This window comes from Triticum urartu, chromosome 5A (assembly GCF_056163025.1).
Source record: "Triticum urartu cultivar PI428250 chromosome 5A, HENAU_Tu73, whole genome shotgun sequence".
Lineage (NCBI taxonomy): Eukaryota > Viridiplantae > Streptophyta > Magnoliopsida > Poales > Poaceae > Triticum > Triticum urartu.
Genome location: NC_141877.1, coordinates 143,532,058 through 143,549,822, shown reverse-complemented (window position 1 = coordinate 143,549,822; position 17,765 = coordinate 143,532,058). Strand labels below are relative to the sequence as shown.

The following is a 17,765-nucleotide window of genomic DNA, read 5'->3' as shown; positions in this document are numbered from 1 at the left end:
ATCTTTAAAAAATAATCTTGAAAAAACTTTTCTCAAAACAAAGTACGCTAGAGACGAGCTTCCAAATGTTTTTTAGCAAACACCCAGGCAAAGAATAAGTGATGGCACTTTCATTTTCGACACACAATAACACATGACTAGTGGTTGGGGCCCGTCATTGCGGGCCTCTTGAGAAGAAGCTGGGCATGTATTTCTCCCTCTCAAAGAAAAAACCTCAATTACATCTCAAAATTTAAAAAAAAAATTCTCACAACACGTGAACATCACATCCATCTCAAAAAGAAAAAGAAAAGCCTAAAAACATTTTTAAAATGAAAAAGAAACAAACGTCTCACTCCCATCTTAAGAAAAATCTAAAAAAACTTTTCTCAAAACAAAAAAAGTCTCAGTTTCATCTGTCAAAAAAATCAAGAAGTTTTTCAATTTCATCTTCCAAAAAATATAAAAATGTTTTTTGCCACGGCAAACCAGCATGCGTCACGTGGCCATGCTAGTTGGCCGCCATTCTCCCGTAGCTTAATGTGTTTGATGTGTGTGCATTCGGTTTATTCGGTTTACATAGTTCAGTTTGTACGGTATTAATACTTCAATAAATATGGTATGAAATTAAAATACGGTTCGGTTTCGGTATATACCAAATTATTTCGATATGGTTTCAGTATATACCATAATAACCAAAGTTGACGCGAATTTGAAAATGACGTAATAACAATTTGCAAATTTATGACTCAAAACACATATACTGTTTTACACAAATACAATATATAACTATATATAAGTATATATATGCATGCATTGATTTATCTGTTGATGGTTATGGACGCGCTTAGCATTTCAAAAAAAAGAAAAATGACTATGTTACAAGAAAAAAAATAAGGTGCTTAGTAGTGAATTTGACTCATGTACAAGAAAAATGACAACTTGCATGGTTGTTCATCACAAGAAATATAAAATTATTTTTTACTTTGGTTTATTCGGTTAAGCATTCGGTTTTTCGGTATATACCATAAAAACCAAAGTTCAAATCGGTATGAAAAGTTTATACCATACCGAAACCAGAAACCATAAAAACCAAAAAATTTGTTCATTTCGGTTTATTTTTGGTATGATTTTTCGGTTTGATTTTCAAATGCACAGAGTGAGATGTGTCTGTGTTAAATTTTTGTTCCTCCCACGACAATCTCGTACAAAGACCCCTAAGTTTCGCGTAAAAACAAAGTATGAATGTGGGCTTGTTCGGGCCTGGTGCGCGCGGTTCTGTCCACGCCTCACCAAACTTCTATGGCCCAAGCCCAAGGTCCCGCACAAAACCTAGCAGCAACAACCCATGCCACTGTTTTTCGAAGGGAAAAGAGAAAGTCATATAAACCCTTCGTTCCATCGCCGCCGCCGCCGCCTATCTAAGTTTCGCCGTTCGGAAGGACCTCCGGCCACCCCCCTCTCCTACCGCGACCGTGAAACTTGTGAGGTTAGCGTCGGCTTCGGGGAAGCACAACCCACTCCAGATTTGTGTCGTATCCCATGGGGAAGAGCAGCAAGAAGAACAAGGTCATCCTCGCGCCGCCGCTGCCGCCGGAAGTCGACGACGAGGACATCATAGTCTCCGACGAGGATGTGGATTTCGTCGAGGAGAATAGAGAGCACGTCCACCTGATCACCGGGCTCAACAGGAAGGCCCTCGACAAAGTCGTCACCAGGGTCCCCGACCACGACGAGGACAAGGTCGAGCTCCTCTACGAGGAGCGCGAGCGCAAGAGGAGGGCTGCCCTAGCCCTGAAACCAAAGGACGACGATGACCTCGAGGTGGATCCCGTTGACGCGCTCCCTGTCAAGACTCTGCAGGGGGAGCTGCTCTACAGAACCGGTAAAATCATGCATGCCCAGTTATATTTGGTTCAGCAGAGCCGGTTGAGTTAGTCTAGTGAATATGGTATAGGAGCACTTGGTAGTTGCACAAGGCTTTGGAGAACCGCATAGCAAATGCTATAGATATATTAGTAAATGAAATCATTTTGGCTCTGAGTTTCTACTAAGTTTGTTTGTTGCAGTCAGTAGGAACAGACTACCGCAGACACTTGGCAAACACACCCAATACATGCGGACGAAGAAAAAACCCCTAGGAAATGTACCACCAATGGCTTCCATTGTTCTCGGTCCATGAATTTAATAAAGTCTTACAACTTATCCTATTGTTGTTGGTCCATGACTTAACAAGATCGTTTTAGACATTGCTTAAACTAAGTAAAGTTGCTGTGTACTCGCAATCTAAGTTGTGCCAAGCTTATCTGGCTCCATTTACAGAGCCTGGCGTGCCCTTTTGATCCCAGAATAATGACATGCGCTCTAGAGCGGTCATTCCGTGTTGCCGTATTGCCATTTGCAGAGCAAGCATACAGGACACTGTTGCTGATCCAAATGGACAGGCATGACTTAAAGTTCTACATGCAACTTACATTAATCAGGGGAAGGGCTGGCAGTAATTCAGAATCACATGAGTCGATACTATTGTGGTCATTTATTTGTCTCCATATTTTCTCTTGTTAAAATGAATGACACGCATGAATCTTTTTGATACTGGAATTACTGATTTTATGATGCCCCTGTAACTACTATGTTCCATCAGAACTAAAAGATCATGATAAAACCTTGTCCAATTAGACAGAAAACAAGTAAAAAACATTAAAAAATTCTGCAACATAACGGAACCGAAATAAGTCAAAAGCATAAAGAAGTTTTCTAGAAGTGTAGCATGTGTTACTATATGAGTTTAAGTAAGTTTGTGATTATGAATTGTTGTTAGTGTTACCCTACTCATGTAACATTTATGTCATGACATGCAGCCAAGAGAGCAAGGTCTGAAGACAAAGCTAAGGGTGCTGAATCCAAATCTGATGACAAAGATGCTGATGCCAAGCAAAGTTCTCAAAAGGAATGTAAGGGAAGATCCAACAAAAAGGAAGATAGTAAATTGCAGAATGTGCAGCGTCCACTTGAAATTCCGAAGGAGAAACTGCACTCAGTAGTGTTGGTACTACTTCTGTTCTTCTTTTTGCATTAGTCTGAAGCACATTTTTCAAATGATCTCTTTTTGCAAAAGCTTAAAAATAAAAACTCATACTGCTTAATACCGTGAATGCAAATTACCTAGCCATGTTTGACTGCAAATATCGAAGTATCTTAGACATTGTCAACATATTGCAGGATAGCTAAATTAAGTGTCATGGCCTGTAGCTGTTCTAATCTTAACATACAAAGCTGAATGCTAGAATGTGGTAAGTGAGAAATTTTGAGCAAAATCAAAATGAGTTAATGCATCATCAGCAATTCAGCATGAATTATAGATGAAAATATGGATATCTGTTGTAGAGCTTGTATATACCTGAAAAGTGTCAATGAAAGCAAACAGACAAGTTATAAAACTGTTTATCAAATGTCAGGTCATTTACAGCGATAGAATCCAGCTCATTTGTTCATAATTGAAACCTTTTGTATCTTATACAGAACTGCTATATATTTTTACTATGCAAACAGTGATTTTTCCTGTATACTCTGATTGGCAGGAAGAGGTGAAGGAAGAACTTTCAGCTGATGAATTGTTTGAGAAAAAGAAGGCCCAGCTTGCTGAATTAGGCATGGCCATGCTTGAAGATCCTGAATCAAACATTAGATCTCTGAATGATTTATTAATTATATGCAACGACACAGACCAAAGGGTTGTTAAACTTGCTATAATGTCCTTGCTTGCTGTGTTCAGGGACATAATTCCTAGGTACATGACATGACAGTTCATTTTTACTATAGCCACTGCTACAGTGTTTCCCAGGTGACTTATATTATATGTGCTTTGATCTTCTTCTGCAGTTATCGGATTAGGCAGCTGACAGAAAAAGAGCTTGCCGTAGAAGTTTCGAAAGAAGTGAAGAAGACGAGATATTATGAGTACACGCTTATTCGTTCCTACAAGGTTTTATTCTGAATTCTGCTTCATACCCTAAATACTTTGTGACAAGCAGTCATTTGGTTATGAAATATGTGATCATGAACAATGTTCCAGTGGCTCATCACTTGCTTTGGCTTTCTTCATACAAATATTTATTTGCTGCACCTTCCATTTGATGGTCAAGATATTTCTAGATGTTTTTTGATTGCTGAAATTCGTTTTCTGTTTCCTTTCTGTGCACTTCCAGGCATACCTGCAGAAATTGATATCATTGGAGAAGCAACCCTATTTTTATCTTGTGGCAGTTCGTTGCTTGTGTAGTTTATTAGATGCTGCCCCACACTTTAACCACCGTGAAAGCTTACTGGCCAGTGTGGTAAAAAATTTAAGCTCCTCGAATGATGTAGCAAGGTATCTTCTTATTTATATTTACTTGAATCATTTCTTACCTAATAATGTCATATGACTCAATTATGCAGCTGACTTCTGTATAAGTTAATGTTGGTTACTAGGTTAGTCCCCATGACGGGTGACTTTCCAATTGCCATCCGTAGCTACCGAGTGCAACTTTCCTCCTGTAGTTCCATCCCTGCCCCCATAGTGAATGTCGTGGGAATGGGTTGCCACTTTGCCAGTATAGAGCCATCCTTGCATTCTAACAATGAAGCCTTCTGTCCCAAGCAAGTTGGGGTAGGCTAGAGATGAAATCCAACAGAAACCTGTGAGAACCTAAAAGAGAAGGGAGAAAATACAAGTAAACAAAGTGAAGGAAAGTAAACTAAGGTTCTGGTACATGGATTGCTGACTACAGTCCTGTCAAGAGCCAAATTCCTAGGTACTCCCTCCGTCCCATAATATAAGAACGTTGAGTACATTCTAAACCTTAAAGTCTCTCTTTACAGCCTCCTCCCATGTCAACTTCGGTTGCCCCATACCCTCCTAGCATTTTTGCTACGTTTTAGAATACCGCTATTCACTGGTGTTTCTGCAGGCCTCCATTGGATATGTCCAAACCACCTTACTCGGTGTTTGACAATCTTCTCTTCAATTGGTGCCGTCCCTACCTTATTGCCTATTCCCTTGTTCCTGATTCGGTCCTTTATTGTATGGTCACACATCCACCTTAGCATGCGCATCTCAGTGACACTCATTTGTTGGATGTATTGTCTCTTAGTAGGCCAACACTCTGCTCCATATAGCACTGCAGGTCTGATCGCCATCCTATAGAACTTTCCTTTTAGCTTTTGTGGGGCCTTCTTGTCAAAGAGCATGCCAGATGCTTGCCGCCACTTCATCCGCCACTTCATCCACCCCGCTTTGATTATGTGGCTAACATCCTCATCGATACCTTGCGTTCTGTTTAGTTTATTCTGTTATGTTCATCAGATGGTCAGTATGGACAGTTGCACACAAGATTGTAGCACAACCCTAAGGTCTCCTTTGGTTCATTGGATAGGAATATCATAGGAATAGGAAAATCATAGGAAGTGAGATGACATGTATCTCAATTCCTATATGGAAAGACATGTCATTTGATGCATAGGATAGGAATTTTTCCATTTAGTCTAGGCTAATGTTTTTTGTCCTTTGAAATGTGAAGAATTGGTTCCTATCCTACATAGTAATAGGAATCCATTCCTACAAACCAAGGGCTCCAAAGTGTCTTTCCTACAAAATTCCTATCCTTTAAAATTCCTGTAAACCAAAGAAGGCCTAAAATGAGCTATGCTTTATACAGCAAATATTAGTTATATCCATGGTTTATACATCTTTATTTATGTACACGGGTATAGTGCAGTTGGGGAGGTACCCTGTAGGGTGGTGGTGACAACTTTTCTGATACTCATGAGCTGCCTAGGAATGGAGCCCTATACATGTAGGGTGGTGGTGACAACTATTAGGAAACGCGAGGAAGAGAGAATGACCGAACAGTTTTCTGTATTGAGGAGGAGAGAGAGATATACAAGGTTACATAGGCCTGGGCCTCACTCTAGACTATGGGCCTGGGCCTGTACAAGACAAACACAACATATATACTTAACACCCCCCTTCAAACTTAAGGTGGGTCAGGAGCATCTGATACACCAAGTTTGAGAGTGTGAAACCTATGCTGATCTCTAGTTTGTGCCTTGGTGAAGAAATCTGCGACTTGAAGCTCTGATGGGACATATTGTAGCTTGACAGTGGATTGTTGACAATGAGATCGAGTGAAAAAGGCATCCCCACCAATGTGTTTGGTCAACTCATGCTTGACTGGATCATTAGCAATGTGAATAGTAGCAGTGCTGTCACAAAGAAGAGGTATTGGTGTATGACATAAGACACCAAGATCATCCAATAGCCAGCGAAGCCATACAATCTCTGCTGTAGTAGTAGAGAGAGCCCTAAGCTCTGCCTTGGCGCTGGAGTGAGACACAACAGTTTGCTTCTTTGATTTCCATGCAATGAGAGATGTACCAAGAAATATGCAATAGCCAGTGACCGAGCGACGATCAATAGGATCACTCGCCCAAGTGGAATCAGAGTAAGCATGTAGCTGGAGCTAGCTGACTGGAATTAGCATAGAACAAGCGGCGAGATGTAGTTCCCCTTAAATACCTAAGGACTCGGAATAGGTGACCATGATGAACTGAGGTAGGAGCACAAACAAATTGACTGAGAATATGGACTGCATGTGCAATGTCAGGTCTGGTCACTGTGAGTTACACTAGACTGCCGACAATGTGACGATAGCGAGATGGATCCTCAAGAGGAGTGCCATCAGTAGGACGCAACTGCAGATGAAGCTCCATAGGTGTAGCAGCAATGTGTGTGTCAGTGAGACCTGAGCGAAGAATCAAATCCTGAGTGTACTTTTGTTGGGAGATATAGTAACCATCATTGGTGTGCTCGACCTCAATCCCGAGAAAATAGCTGAGAGACCCCAAATCTGACATCTTGAATTGTTCACTCATTTTTTTCTTAACAAAATCAATATACCCAACAACATCTCCAGTGATCAACATGTCATCTACATAAAGTAGAAGCAATGTACGACCATGCTCAGATGTATGAATGAAGAGTGCAGGGTCATGTTCACTAGGAGAAAAACCGGCAGCTTGAATCACAGAACTGAACCCCTCAAACCAGGCACGAGGGGCTTGCTTAAGCCCATAAAGAGCCTTTTGAAGACGGCAAACATGACCTGATGGAACCTTGATACCTGGAGGTGGCTGCATATAAACTTCCTCATGTAAATCACCATGAAGGAAGGCATTCTTCACATCCATGTGGGAAATTTTCCATGACTGAGTAGCAGCCACAACAATTGGAGTTTGAACTGAAGTCATGTGAGCAACAGGAGCGAACGTCTCATCATAATCTTTCCCATGATACTGCTGAAAACCTCTTGCAACAAGGCGAGCCTTGTAGCGTTCCACATAACCGTTTGACTTGGTTTTAACCTTATACACCCATTTGTAAGTGATAGGGACTGAACTAGGAGGTAATGGTACCAAATCCCATGTACCAGTACTCTCTAAGGCTGCAAGCTCCTCAGACATAGCCAGTTGCCACTCAGGTGACACAACTGCCTCCTGATAGGTACTAGGCTTAGAAATAGCCCTTGCATACAAGTCCTTTTTGTATCGCGTTGCTAGAGAAGAGCCGTCAGTGCAAGGATCAGTAGTACTGGCTGGAGGAGTAGAAGACAAAGGCATAGATGACTGCGTGTCACATGGAGCTTTAGAACGAGAGTGTAATGGAAAGTACTGGCTGGAGCAGTAGAATAACGACGAGTGTAATGGAAAGGAAGACTATCTAGAGGTGGAGCTAGTGGAAGAGAGAAAGGAGCTGGTGAGGAAGGAGATGAAACATGTGGTGGAGATGGTTCTGATGTTAGGACAGAGGAAGGTTGTTCAGCTATGGACTCGTCTAAAAAGATAGGTGGAAGTGAAAGAAACGAGGTAGACTCTAAAGAAGTTGAGGATGATGGTTTAGTGGAAGGGGAATAGAAGAAGGGTTGATCCTCAACAAAAGTGACATCGCGAGAAAAGTGAATGCGGTGAGCAGAAGAATCATAGCAATGGTAGCCCTTATGTTCAAGACTATATCCAAGGAAGACACACTGAGCAGACTGAGCAGTCAACTTGGTACGCTCACGAGGTGCTAAAAGAACATAACAAGTACAACCAAAGACATGGAGGTGGTCATACGTGGGAGGAGAACCAGACAAAACCTCACCAGGACACTTGCCCTCAAGGCGAGTAGAAGGTTGGAGATTGATTAGATAAACAGCAGTTGAGATAGCTTCACCCTAAAAATGAGTGGGGACAAAGGAAGAAATCAGAAGGGTATTTGCTGTCTCAACAATATGGCGATGCTTACGCTCAACAACGCCATTCTGAGCATGGGCACCAGGGCATGAAAGCTGAGGGAGAGTACCCTCAGATGAGAGAAACTCACGAAAAGCAGTAGATAGATACTCCCCTCGGAGTCAGAACGAAAAACACGAACAACACTGGAAAACTGAGTATGGACCATATGTACAAAAGCCTTATATATAGAAAACAACTCAGAACGATGCTTCATAAAATAGACCCAAGTATGTCGAGAGTGATCATCAACAAATATGACATAATGTTTGTGGCCACCTTTCGAAACAAAGGGGGAAGGACCCCATACATCAGAGTGCACTAAATCAAAAGGATGACTAGAATGAGTAGTGCTGGAAGAGTATGGAAGCTGTATTTGTTTCCCTAGCTTACAACCCTTACAATGAAAACCAGCATCTATGGAAACATGACCCAAAACACCTTGTCGAACAAGGGTAGATAAACGAGAATCACACAAGTGACCTAAGCGATGGTGCCACTGGGCAAAAGAAAACGGCGAAGTGGATCTTGATGTTGATGCAGCCATCCGGAACGCGGATGTGGTGGAAGCTGAAGGAAGGTGTAAGGTGTCAAGGATGTAGAGGGATGTGGATCCTCTACGGCGATGGCTAGTTCCAATGACCCTCTTGCTTTGACGCTCCTGCACATAACAAAATGAGTCATCAGAACCAACAAAGTAGTTCATATCAGCAAGCTGGCCAACAGACATAAGATTCATGGACAACTCTGGAGCAAAGGAGATGGCAGGAACAGAAAACTTGGATGTGCGAAGAGAACCCTGATGAGTAATAGAACAAGGTGTACCATCAGCAGTCTGAACAGAGGCACCATCCCGCACTGGCTGGCAAGACACAAGCTGAGAGCGATCAGAGGTCACATGGAAAGAAGCCCCAGAGTCCAGAACCCAAGGCTGGGTTGCAGCAACAGCGGGCTGAGAGAGAACAGATGCAGAAGCACCCCTCACTTGCTGCTGATAAGGAGCCTGGGGTGCACGACGCTGCTAATTGAGGGCCCGTCTAGCCTGAAACTCAGCTAACAGCTCTGAATGAAGCTTGAAACAACCATCTCTGTGGTGTCCTGCCTTCTTGCAGAACGAGCATACGACAGCTGAAGGTGTGGCCTTGGAGGCACCTGGCTGCTGAGGAAAAGCCAGAACACTAGTGTGTAGAGTCTGCGCAGAAGTAGCCCCAAGAGAACGGAGACGAGTCTCCTCAGCGATCAAGCTAGCAAGTGCCTCTGTCAAGGTGGGAGGAGTCGTACGACCAAGCAATTGAGTGCGAATGTTCTCAAAGTCTGGCTTGAGACCCATCACAAACTGAAACATGAGAGTCTGATGGTCATACTTTTCCTTCGCTGCACATGACTCACAACCAGAATTACCCTTTGGAACCATGGAACCTAGCTGCCCAGTGATGCGAGGGAAAGCTCCATAGTACTCTTCTATGGACATGTCTTCTGGCTACCGAGTGTTGTGTAAATTCTGCAACAACGAGAAATGAAGTGCACTGCTGGTCTGAAGGTAGCGCTGCTCAAAGTACTTCCATATCTCTTTAGCTGAAGTGTGATGCTCAAGACTCATTCGGAGTGAGGGTTCAACACCCAGAATTAAAACTCCCATCACACGATCATCGATCTTTTGCCAAGACTTCCTTGCTGCATCATCATTTGGACTAGGTGGATCATCTGTCAGATGAGAAACAAAACCAGCCATCCTCAAGACAGTTCGGGCAGAAAATGCCTATTCCCTGTAGTTTGAACCATCAAGCTTGATATCTATGATCAGAGAACCAAATCCGAAATCATTTCTTGCCATAGTGGTGAGTGGCCAGCAGCTGGAAACACCCAATCTGATAGCAGCTGCAGGCAGCAACAAGAGAAGAGCAGCAGACAGCCACAAACAGGAGCTGGATCTCACTGGATAGTAGGAGCTTGCTGGATCTTGCTGGATAGAAGGGGGAACGCCTGGAGCTTGCTGTAGAGCAGGGAAGGCACCAAGAGCTTGCTGGAGATGGCTGCTGGAGAGCAGGGGAAGTATTCTCACAGAGTAGCTGTGAGGACACACAGAGGAGCTGCTGGAGAGCAGCTCCTACAGGTTGATGACGAAGATGGGATGGGGCAGCGATGTGGATGTCTCCTCACCAGACAGATCCGCCTGAATCACCTCACCGGCGGCGATTTCATGGGTGGCGACTGGAAGAGGGACTAGGGTTTGGTCCTGGTCTGATATCATGGTAGGAAACGTGAGGAAGAGAGAATGACCAAACAGTTTTCTGTATTGAGGAGAGAGATATACAAGGTTACATGGGCCTGGGCCTCACTCTAGACTATGGGCCTGGGCCTGTACAAGACAAACACAACATATATACTTAACAACAACTTTTCTGATATTCATGAGCTGCTTAGGAATGGAGCCCTATATCAAGGTGTTTAAATCGTTGCTCCATGGTGTTAGAGGTAGTGATGGTAGCATCCATGTGTATGAGGGTGATACCCGGATGTTGTGTGTTTCCTCATGTATTATAATATGCCCCTTGGGCTACGAGTCAATACAAGAAAATCTTATCTCATGGAACCCAGGGAGCAAAATAGTTTGGTCTTTTGGAACGAAGGCTCAAGGAGAGCCCGGCTTTGAATTAACAAAGCCATCAACCGGCCAGGATTACAGAGAATACAACCACGAACCACACAAAGAAAAGGAAAAAAAACACGGCAAAGATACAAAGGCGCTGGGAGACGGCTCACATAGCACACAACCCGCTAGATACTAGATCAACGTGAAGCTAATAGCTAGGAGATGCTAGGGACCTCTTGCACACACGCAACCATGGGGAAGGCAACTGCCGGTTCAAGGCAAGGAAACGACGACGATGAGAGGCATGCCATTGCCAGAACACCAGGGACTTGTGGAGAACACAATCAGACAGTTCCATCGTCAAAGGAGGCCCCTGCCTCCTCGCCTGGCTCGAAAGGCGCCGCACCGTTGAGCGATGGACTAGTTCACCCTAGAAACTGCCTGAATGGCACCCAAGGCAGCCACAGGAGCGGAACCAGGCGTTCCTCACTTGTCGACGGCGACTCACCTAGAGCCAAGCAGCCCCAAAACCGAAGATCGGGCGAGAAAGAGGGTGAGCTGCCAGGATGAAGGGCAACAGCAAGGACCAAGACCAAAACTCAGAAGCTCTGGCACCCTCGGCGAGCTAGGAAGGGAACCACCGGAGGAGGGGAACCCTATCCCCTCCCTTCGAGGAGATCCACGACACTGGAGGCCCTCACAACAGCCGCACGAAGAGCACCACCATAACTGAACCCCGCACCAGGGAAGGCATGGCTGCCGCTAGAGACTTGCTGCCGCCGCCGCCGCCGCACACCAAACCGCACCACACCGAAGCCCACCGCCCCACTTGTTCCCAAAAACAACGTCTTCAAGAAGATTACGACGTCTGAGGCGTTGCTGCTGTCCAACAAAGTTTGGCTTTTCACCCGGGAAGTAAGGAGGCATGGGATGGGGAGGACAGGACTTGACCGGCGCCTCCAAGGAGGTGAGCGGCGCCCGCGGGCGTCGCCGCCGTCGCGCCAGCAAGGCTGGCTAGGGGTTTCCCCCGGTCCTGGAACCCCACCATCCGTTCCCACCCACCGAAACCAGCCCCCCATGTCGTAGCAGACCGGATCTGGAGGGGGGAGCAGCACGCCGCAGGAGAGTTGGTGTGGAGGCGGCCAGATCTGACGCCGCGGAAGCCGGAGCCGTCGCCGCGCCCAGATCCGCATCCTCCGGAGGTCTCATCGTCCGCACGGTCAAGGCCGCAGGCCCACGCCCGCGCCACCAGAAGCCGAAGGGCTGGAGGCGCCACACCAGTCGGGGCCGCCGCCCCAGATCCCGTAGCCCCCCGCGGGCGAGGCGAGGCAGCAAGGACCCCGCTGCCACCATCATCAGCAGCACACCAAGCTTGCCCGGCGGCTGCCTCCGGTGGTGGCGAGGGGAGATTGAGGAGGGGGAGGTGCGGCGGCGGGATTAGGTTTCGTCCCTCGTGTCGCCCGAGCGAGGCAACGCGAGGGAGGGGGGGGGCAAATAGTTTGGTCTTCCAGTGACACAAATTTCATCTGTAACTTGATATTTTCCTTTAAAACTGAAATGCATAGAGGAAACTATATGATTTCATAATTTAATGAGTATTTATTGGTTGCCTATTTCCCGCCTTTTTGTTTAAACATAACTATTAGTAAGTTGAGCAGTTCATGTGCAAATAAACCTAAGCATCTGTATTTAAAGTAGTTCAAGTAAATTTGAGTATAAAAGCAGTCCACGTAGTACATCACTGTACTGACCTAACTTGCATCTTTTTCTCTCTAACTTGTAGGAAACTATGTTCTGAGGCAATAAGATCTCTGTTTAGAAATGAAGGAAAACATCGCGGTGAGGCAACTGTTGAAGCAGTAAGATTGATATCAGCTAGTGTGAAGCTCAATGATTGCCAGCTCCATCCTGATGTCATTGAGGTATGTATGTGATGGAATTGAATGGTTATAGCGTCCATCTTCCTGCATTTTGCATGCAATTGATATGTGTTCTTGGTTGAGAATCAATCCCCTTGCTTACGGTGACCACATTTTTTGTTAGGTATGCTTGTCTCTGAAGTTTGATGAAGACCTTGGAAAAGATGAGAGCAAGGAAGAAAAACTGAAACCAAAGAAAAATAAACGATATCAGAATCGGGATGTCACAAAACCGAGTGAGAAGAAGAAAATAAAAAAGGAATTGCTTTCTAAAGCCAGACAAGAGGTAACACCAGATGTTTCATACAAATCAACTTGCTCAACTTGTAGCATGGCTATGAATTCTTATAAGAATATCCTTTTGTAGGTTCATGCAGATCTTAGAGCTGTTTCATTTACTCTTGATCCAAAGGAGAAAAAAATGATACAAAGGGAAACACTTGCAGCCCTTTTTGAGACCTATTTTCGAATTTTGAAGCATAGCATGAACACTTCAAATTCAAGGTCCGTGCATTGTGTATCTGAGTTTTACAAGTACAAATGATATGTATCTGGTATTATATGGCCCGAGTTTACTTAGTTCTGATTTTTCTCTCTCTTTTAGCATAATGTTACATTCCTGATGATGATGATATTGGCATGTCAATGTTTCCAGGTATAAGGCCACTAGTGTCTTCCCTGGTGGCTCACACCCTTTACTTGCTCCATGCTTGGAGGGCTTAGGAAAATTCTCACATTTAATTGATTTGGATTTCATGAGTGAACTTATCGCTTGCCTTAAGAAGCTTTCTGGGTATACAGACCATCAAGGTGAAATTCCACCGGACAATACACTCTCTGTGTCGGAACGCCTACAATGCTGCATAGTTGCTTTTAAAGTATGGAGGAGCAATCTTGAGGCTTTGAATGTAGACCTGCAGGACTTCTTTGTGCAGTTTTATAACCTTATACTGGAGTATCGACCTGACAGGTTTGGCCTCTTCATATGGTTAATGGTTGTAATGAGGAAATATCTTCTCTTGTTCTTTGTACCTGAACACCAGATAACTTCACATGTCACTGATTTATTCACGGGGAACACGGACTAGTCTGGGTAGATGGCGCTGTTCTTATATCCTGTGTATTTTTATTTCTATATACTCCCTCCGTCCCAAAATTCTTGTCTTAGATTTGTCTAAATACGGATGTATCAAGTCACGTTTTAGTATTAGATACATCTGTATCTAGACAAATCTAAGACAAGAATTTTGGGATGGAGGGAGTAGTTGTTACCTCTGTTCCTCGATAATGTGCTATTCAAACTGTTTTGACATTTAATAAACTTTGGGCATTTATGTATTATTATATTGAAGAAAGATAGTAATGGCTAAGCTGTCCATACCATGAGAATTAATGACCTGATCCATTGCATGCAGAGATCGTGGTGAGGTTTTGGCTGATGCTCTGAAGACACTTCTGTGGGAAGGCAAGCAGCAGGATATGCTAAGAGCAGCTGCTTTCATTAAACGTCTGGCAACATTTGCTCTGTCATTTGGCTCCGCAGAAGCAATAGCAGGTTTTAATTTATCATTTTCCTATCTAATTTTTGGCTACTAATGCCTGCGAAGTACTCCCGTCTGTCCCAAAATAAGTGTCTCCACTTTGTACTAACTTCAGTACAAAGTTGTACCAAGGTTAAGACACTTATTTTGGGACGGAGTAGTATTATTTTGGTTCGAGTTTTTGGCAGTAGAACTAGAAGAAAGGCGCGCCTTGATGCACCGTTTGGGTATTGGTGTTGAGAGTTTGTTTGTTTAGTGGCACACTTTATTTTTCAAGCAGCTTATATAAAATAAATATAAAAAAATAATAAATTGTTCAAGGACATATCAGTTCACTTGGCAAGGCACAAGCTTGATTACAGAACTTATGGTTTTGTTGTTACTGTGTTACATATTACACCATAGAATCTAAATATTGCCTTGATCATCAAGTGCCCGAACTTCTTTTTTCATGAACGGACATCAGTAATCTTTTAGAGAATTGCATGGAAACAGTACTGCATAACTACCAATTAAGAAATTAGTACATTGTACCGAGAATTTTGTATGGGTCTACAATCTAAACCGTGAACCGCCATATCTCACACAACATAGTTATCTCAAAGGAACAACACCAACAAAATCACCTGACAAATTTGTTTGATACCAACACCGGGTACCATTCCTTCCTTCAAAAGGGTGTGCCCAGTGCTGAAAGCCCCCACACAAGGCGGGGTCTGAGGAAGGGAATTTCTAGACAGCCTTACCCTTGCATAATAATTCTGCAAGGAGGCTGGTTCTAACCCAGGGCCTCCAGGCCACAAGTGACCACTGCGCCAGGCCCGCCTTGACTATTCCTTCAGTTACTATGAAATCTGGCAACCTCTGGGAGTGAACTGCCCATCTCACATACTCTTCTTGACTGATGTCTACCAAGAAGCCACGGCTGCGAAGGATGCATGCCATCACTTACTCTGGAGTGTCTGTCAAGAAAGCATGGGAATGAATTTGCGATCTCTATCTCCAAGATTGTAGCTTTCCCCTTTTGAAATTGCAGTTAAGCCCAACAAATGGCCAACCCTCTTCATCCATTTCTCCACTCATGTCTCCGGTATATAGCCTTAAACCTCAATTTGCTGATTGATGCTTTCACATGCCCATACACACTTCAGATTGTTAGAGAAATTTTGTTCGCCCCCATGAGAAATTCTCAAGTGATATGGACTGCCAGCACAAGGTCGACGCCTGCTCCAAAGAAGGACGGCCACCGGCTGCCACCAATTTTTTTACCAAACCCTTGCCCGAAGGAAAAGGGAGCAGGCGAAGATCGCCTCCCCTTCTCCACGAACACAATGGAGGACGTGAATCGACACGGGGACTCCCAAATTACAGCCAACTGACATGACGCAGAAGGGGTTTGACCAGCACGCTAACATTGGTTGTGAGCTGACCTACGGGACCGACGTGCCAACCTGGCACTGACAAGCGGGGTCTGCTGTGGGAAAAACATCGGGCCTCCCAACAGGTCTCGGTTCCTAAGGAGCTTGGAGCATTTAGGGATGCAGTGATGCATCAGCCGAGTGCAATATTGTGTAGCAGAATTCATGGAACAAACTCATAATAAATTACTTACCTTCGTTCCAAATTATAAAAAGATGTTTTGGATATTTCAATATAGACTACATACGGGCTGAAATGAGTGAACAAAAACACTAAAACGCGTCTACATACATCCAATTCAGATGGAAGTTAGAACATCTTATAATTTGAAACGGAGGGAGTAGTAAACAACCCCTATGTAAGCATGTTAGACTTGCTGCAGGTGATCCCATCTTAGTTGCTTCCTACTCCCTCCGTCCGGGTTTATTAGGCCTAAAGACAACTTCTCTTAGACCAAGACACATAGTAATTTGCTCACATTAATTCTTCCATTTCACTCTCAATGCACTCTTTCACATGCATGCAGCCAATGAAAAAACACGCATGAAGTATATTAATTTCCCAGTCATGGCACCAACAACAATGACTTTCAATGCAACCAATGAAATGGTTGCATGCATGCACCTTTCCAAAGCGAGGCCTTATAAAAAAGGACATACTTGTGATGCTAAGAGGCCTAATAAACCTGTACAAAATATGCATCACAAGATGAGTTAATCATTAGTAGAGCATTAGAGGCATTTGTAAGGCATTCATTTCTTCTCCCTGGCTAGTTCTTACAAGCACTTGTTGTCAAGTGTCACCGCTTTCTGTTTGTCTTGCTGGTATAATGATTTACATGTTGGGCTCATGTTTCAGCCTTGATCACGCTGAAGCATCTTCTCCAGAAGAATACCAAGTGCCGAAACATGTTGGAAAATGATGCTGGCGGTGGTTCCCTGTCTAGCTTAGTTGCGGTATATGCCTTACCTCCTCTTCTGTATTTTGTTTATCATGTACAGTTTGTATTTATTTTACTATTATCATATCATTTATTTCCTTTTGTTCAGAAATATGACCCAGAGGCTAAAGATCCTTATCTGAGTGGGGCACTAGCAACAGTACTTTGGGAGCTTAGCCTTCTGCAGAAGCATTATGACGAAACTGTTAGTGGAATGGCTTCAAATATCTTGAGCATGGCAAATCTGAACGCCACCCAGAATCCAGTTCAACTTTCTAGCTCGAATCCTCTGGAAGCATACAAAGACTTGTCGATGGGACGGGAATTATCAAAGCCAACCCACAAAGTGTCACAGACATTGAAGAGCAAAAGGAAACGGCGCAGTAAGGAGTTTGTCGCTCTAAGTCCAGATGTGCTTGAGAAGGCAGATTGCACGGTGGGCGAAGATGAACTGAGAGAGAAGTTGCAAAATCATTTCGTGGTACTAAGAGGCATTTCTGAGAATGAGAGACTGAGGACCGAGTTGAACCATGCATTGTCATCCATAAACATGTACAAGGAGTACAACAAGCAGAAAAAGGAAAGCAAGAAATCAAAGAAGAAAGTTGCAAAGGCTTAGTTGTCTTGTGTTCTGCGGATTTTTTCCACACCAGCGGTAGAAGGTGTCCCCCTATTTTGTTGTAGCATCACTGTATCGATTTATCATAGTTTCCTGTGACACTGTTACAGTTTCTGTTTAGGACACAATTGCTACATCCTTGATGATTTTGCATAAATCTTTCGTGGCCTGCCCTTTTCTTTGCGTTGCTCTGTAAAACGCAACTCAACACAACGGTGATGGCTCCCTGTCTTTCATACGTACTCTCTCCGTTCCATATTACTTGTCGCTGATTTAGTACATAGTTGTACTAAATCAGCGACGAGTAATATGGAACGGAGGGAGTAATATTTTTCTAATTATCAAATGATTCCATCTGCAAAGCGGAATACTACAAACTTTTAGAGACGGAGATACTACGTGGACAAACCAGTGATTGCTATCCTACACGCGTCCGAATTAG

At 43.9% G+C, this 17,765-nt stretch overlaps 1 protein-coding gene across 1 annotated transcript; it reads left to right on the top strand.

Annotated features, from left to right (window-relative positions):
- The first annotated feature begins 1,320 nt into the window (after positions 1–1,320).
- LOC125508461 (binding protein) lies at positions 1,321–17,561 on the top strand. Its single transcript, XM_048673178.2, has 12 exons — positions 1,321–1,864; positions 2,841–3,028; positions 3,561–3,769; positions 3,862–3,964; positions 4,188–4,351; positions 12,669–12,807; positions 12,929–13,090; positions 13,172–13,308; positions 13,460–13,774; positions 14,220–14,359; positions 16,623–16,720; positions 16,814–17,561. Exons 1-12 carry the CDS (start codon positions 1,522–1,524, stop codon positions 17,321–17,323), a joined length of 2,508 nt encoding a protein of 835 aa, XP_048529135.1. The 5' UTR covers positions 1,321–1,521; the 3' UTR covers positions 17,324–17,561.
- The last annotated feature ends 204 nt before the right edge of the window (positions 17,562–17,765 follow it).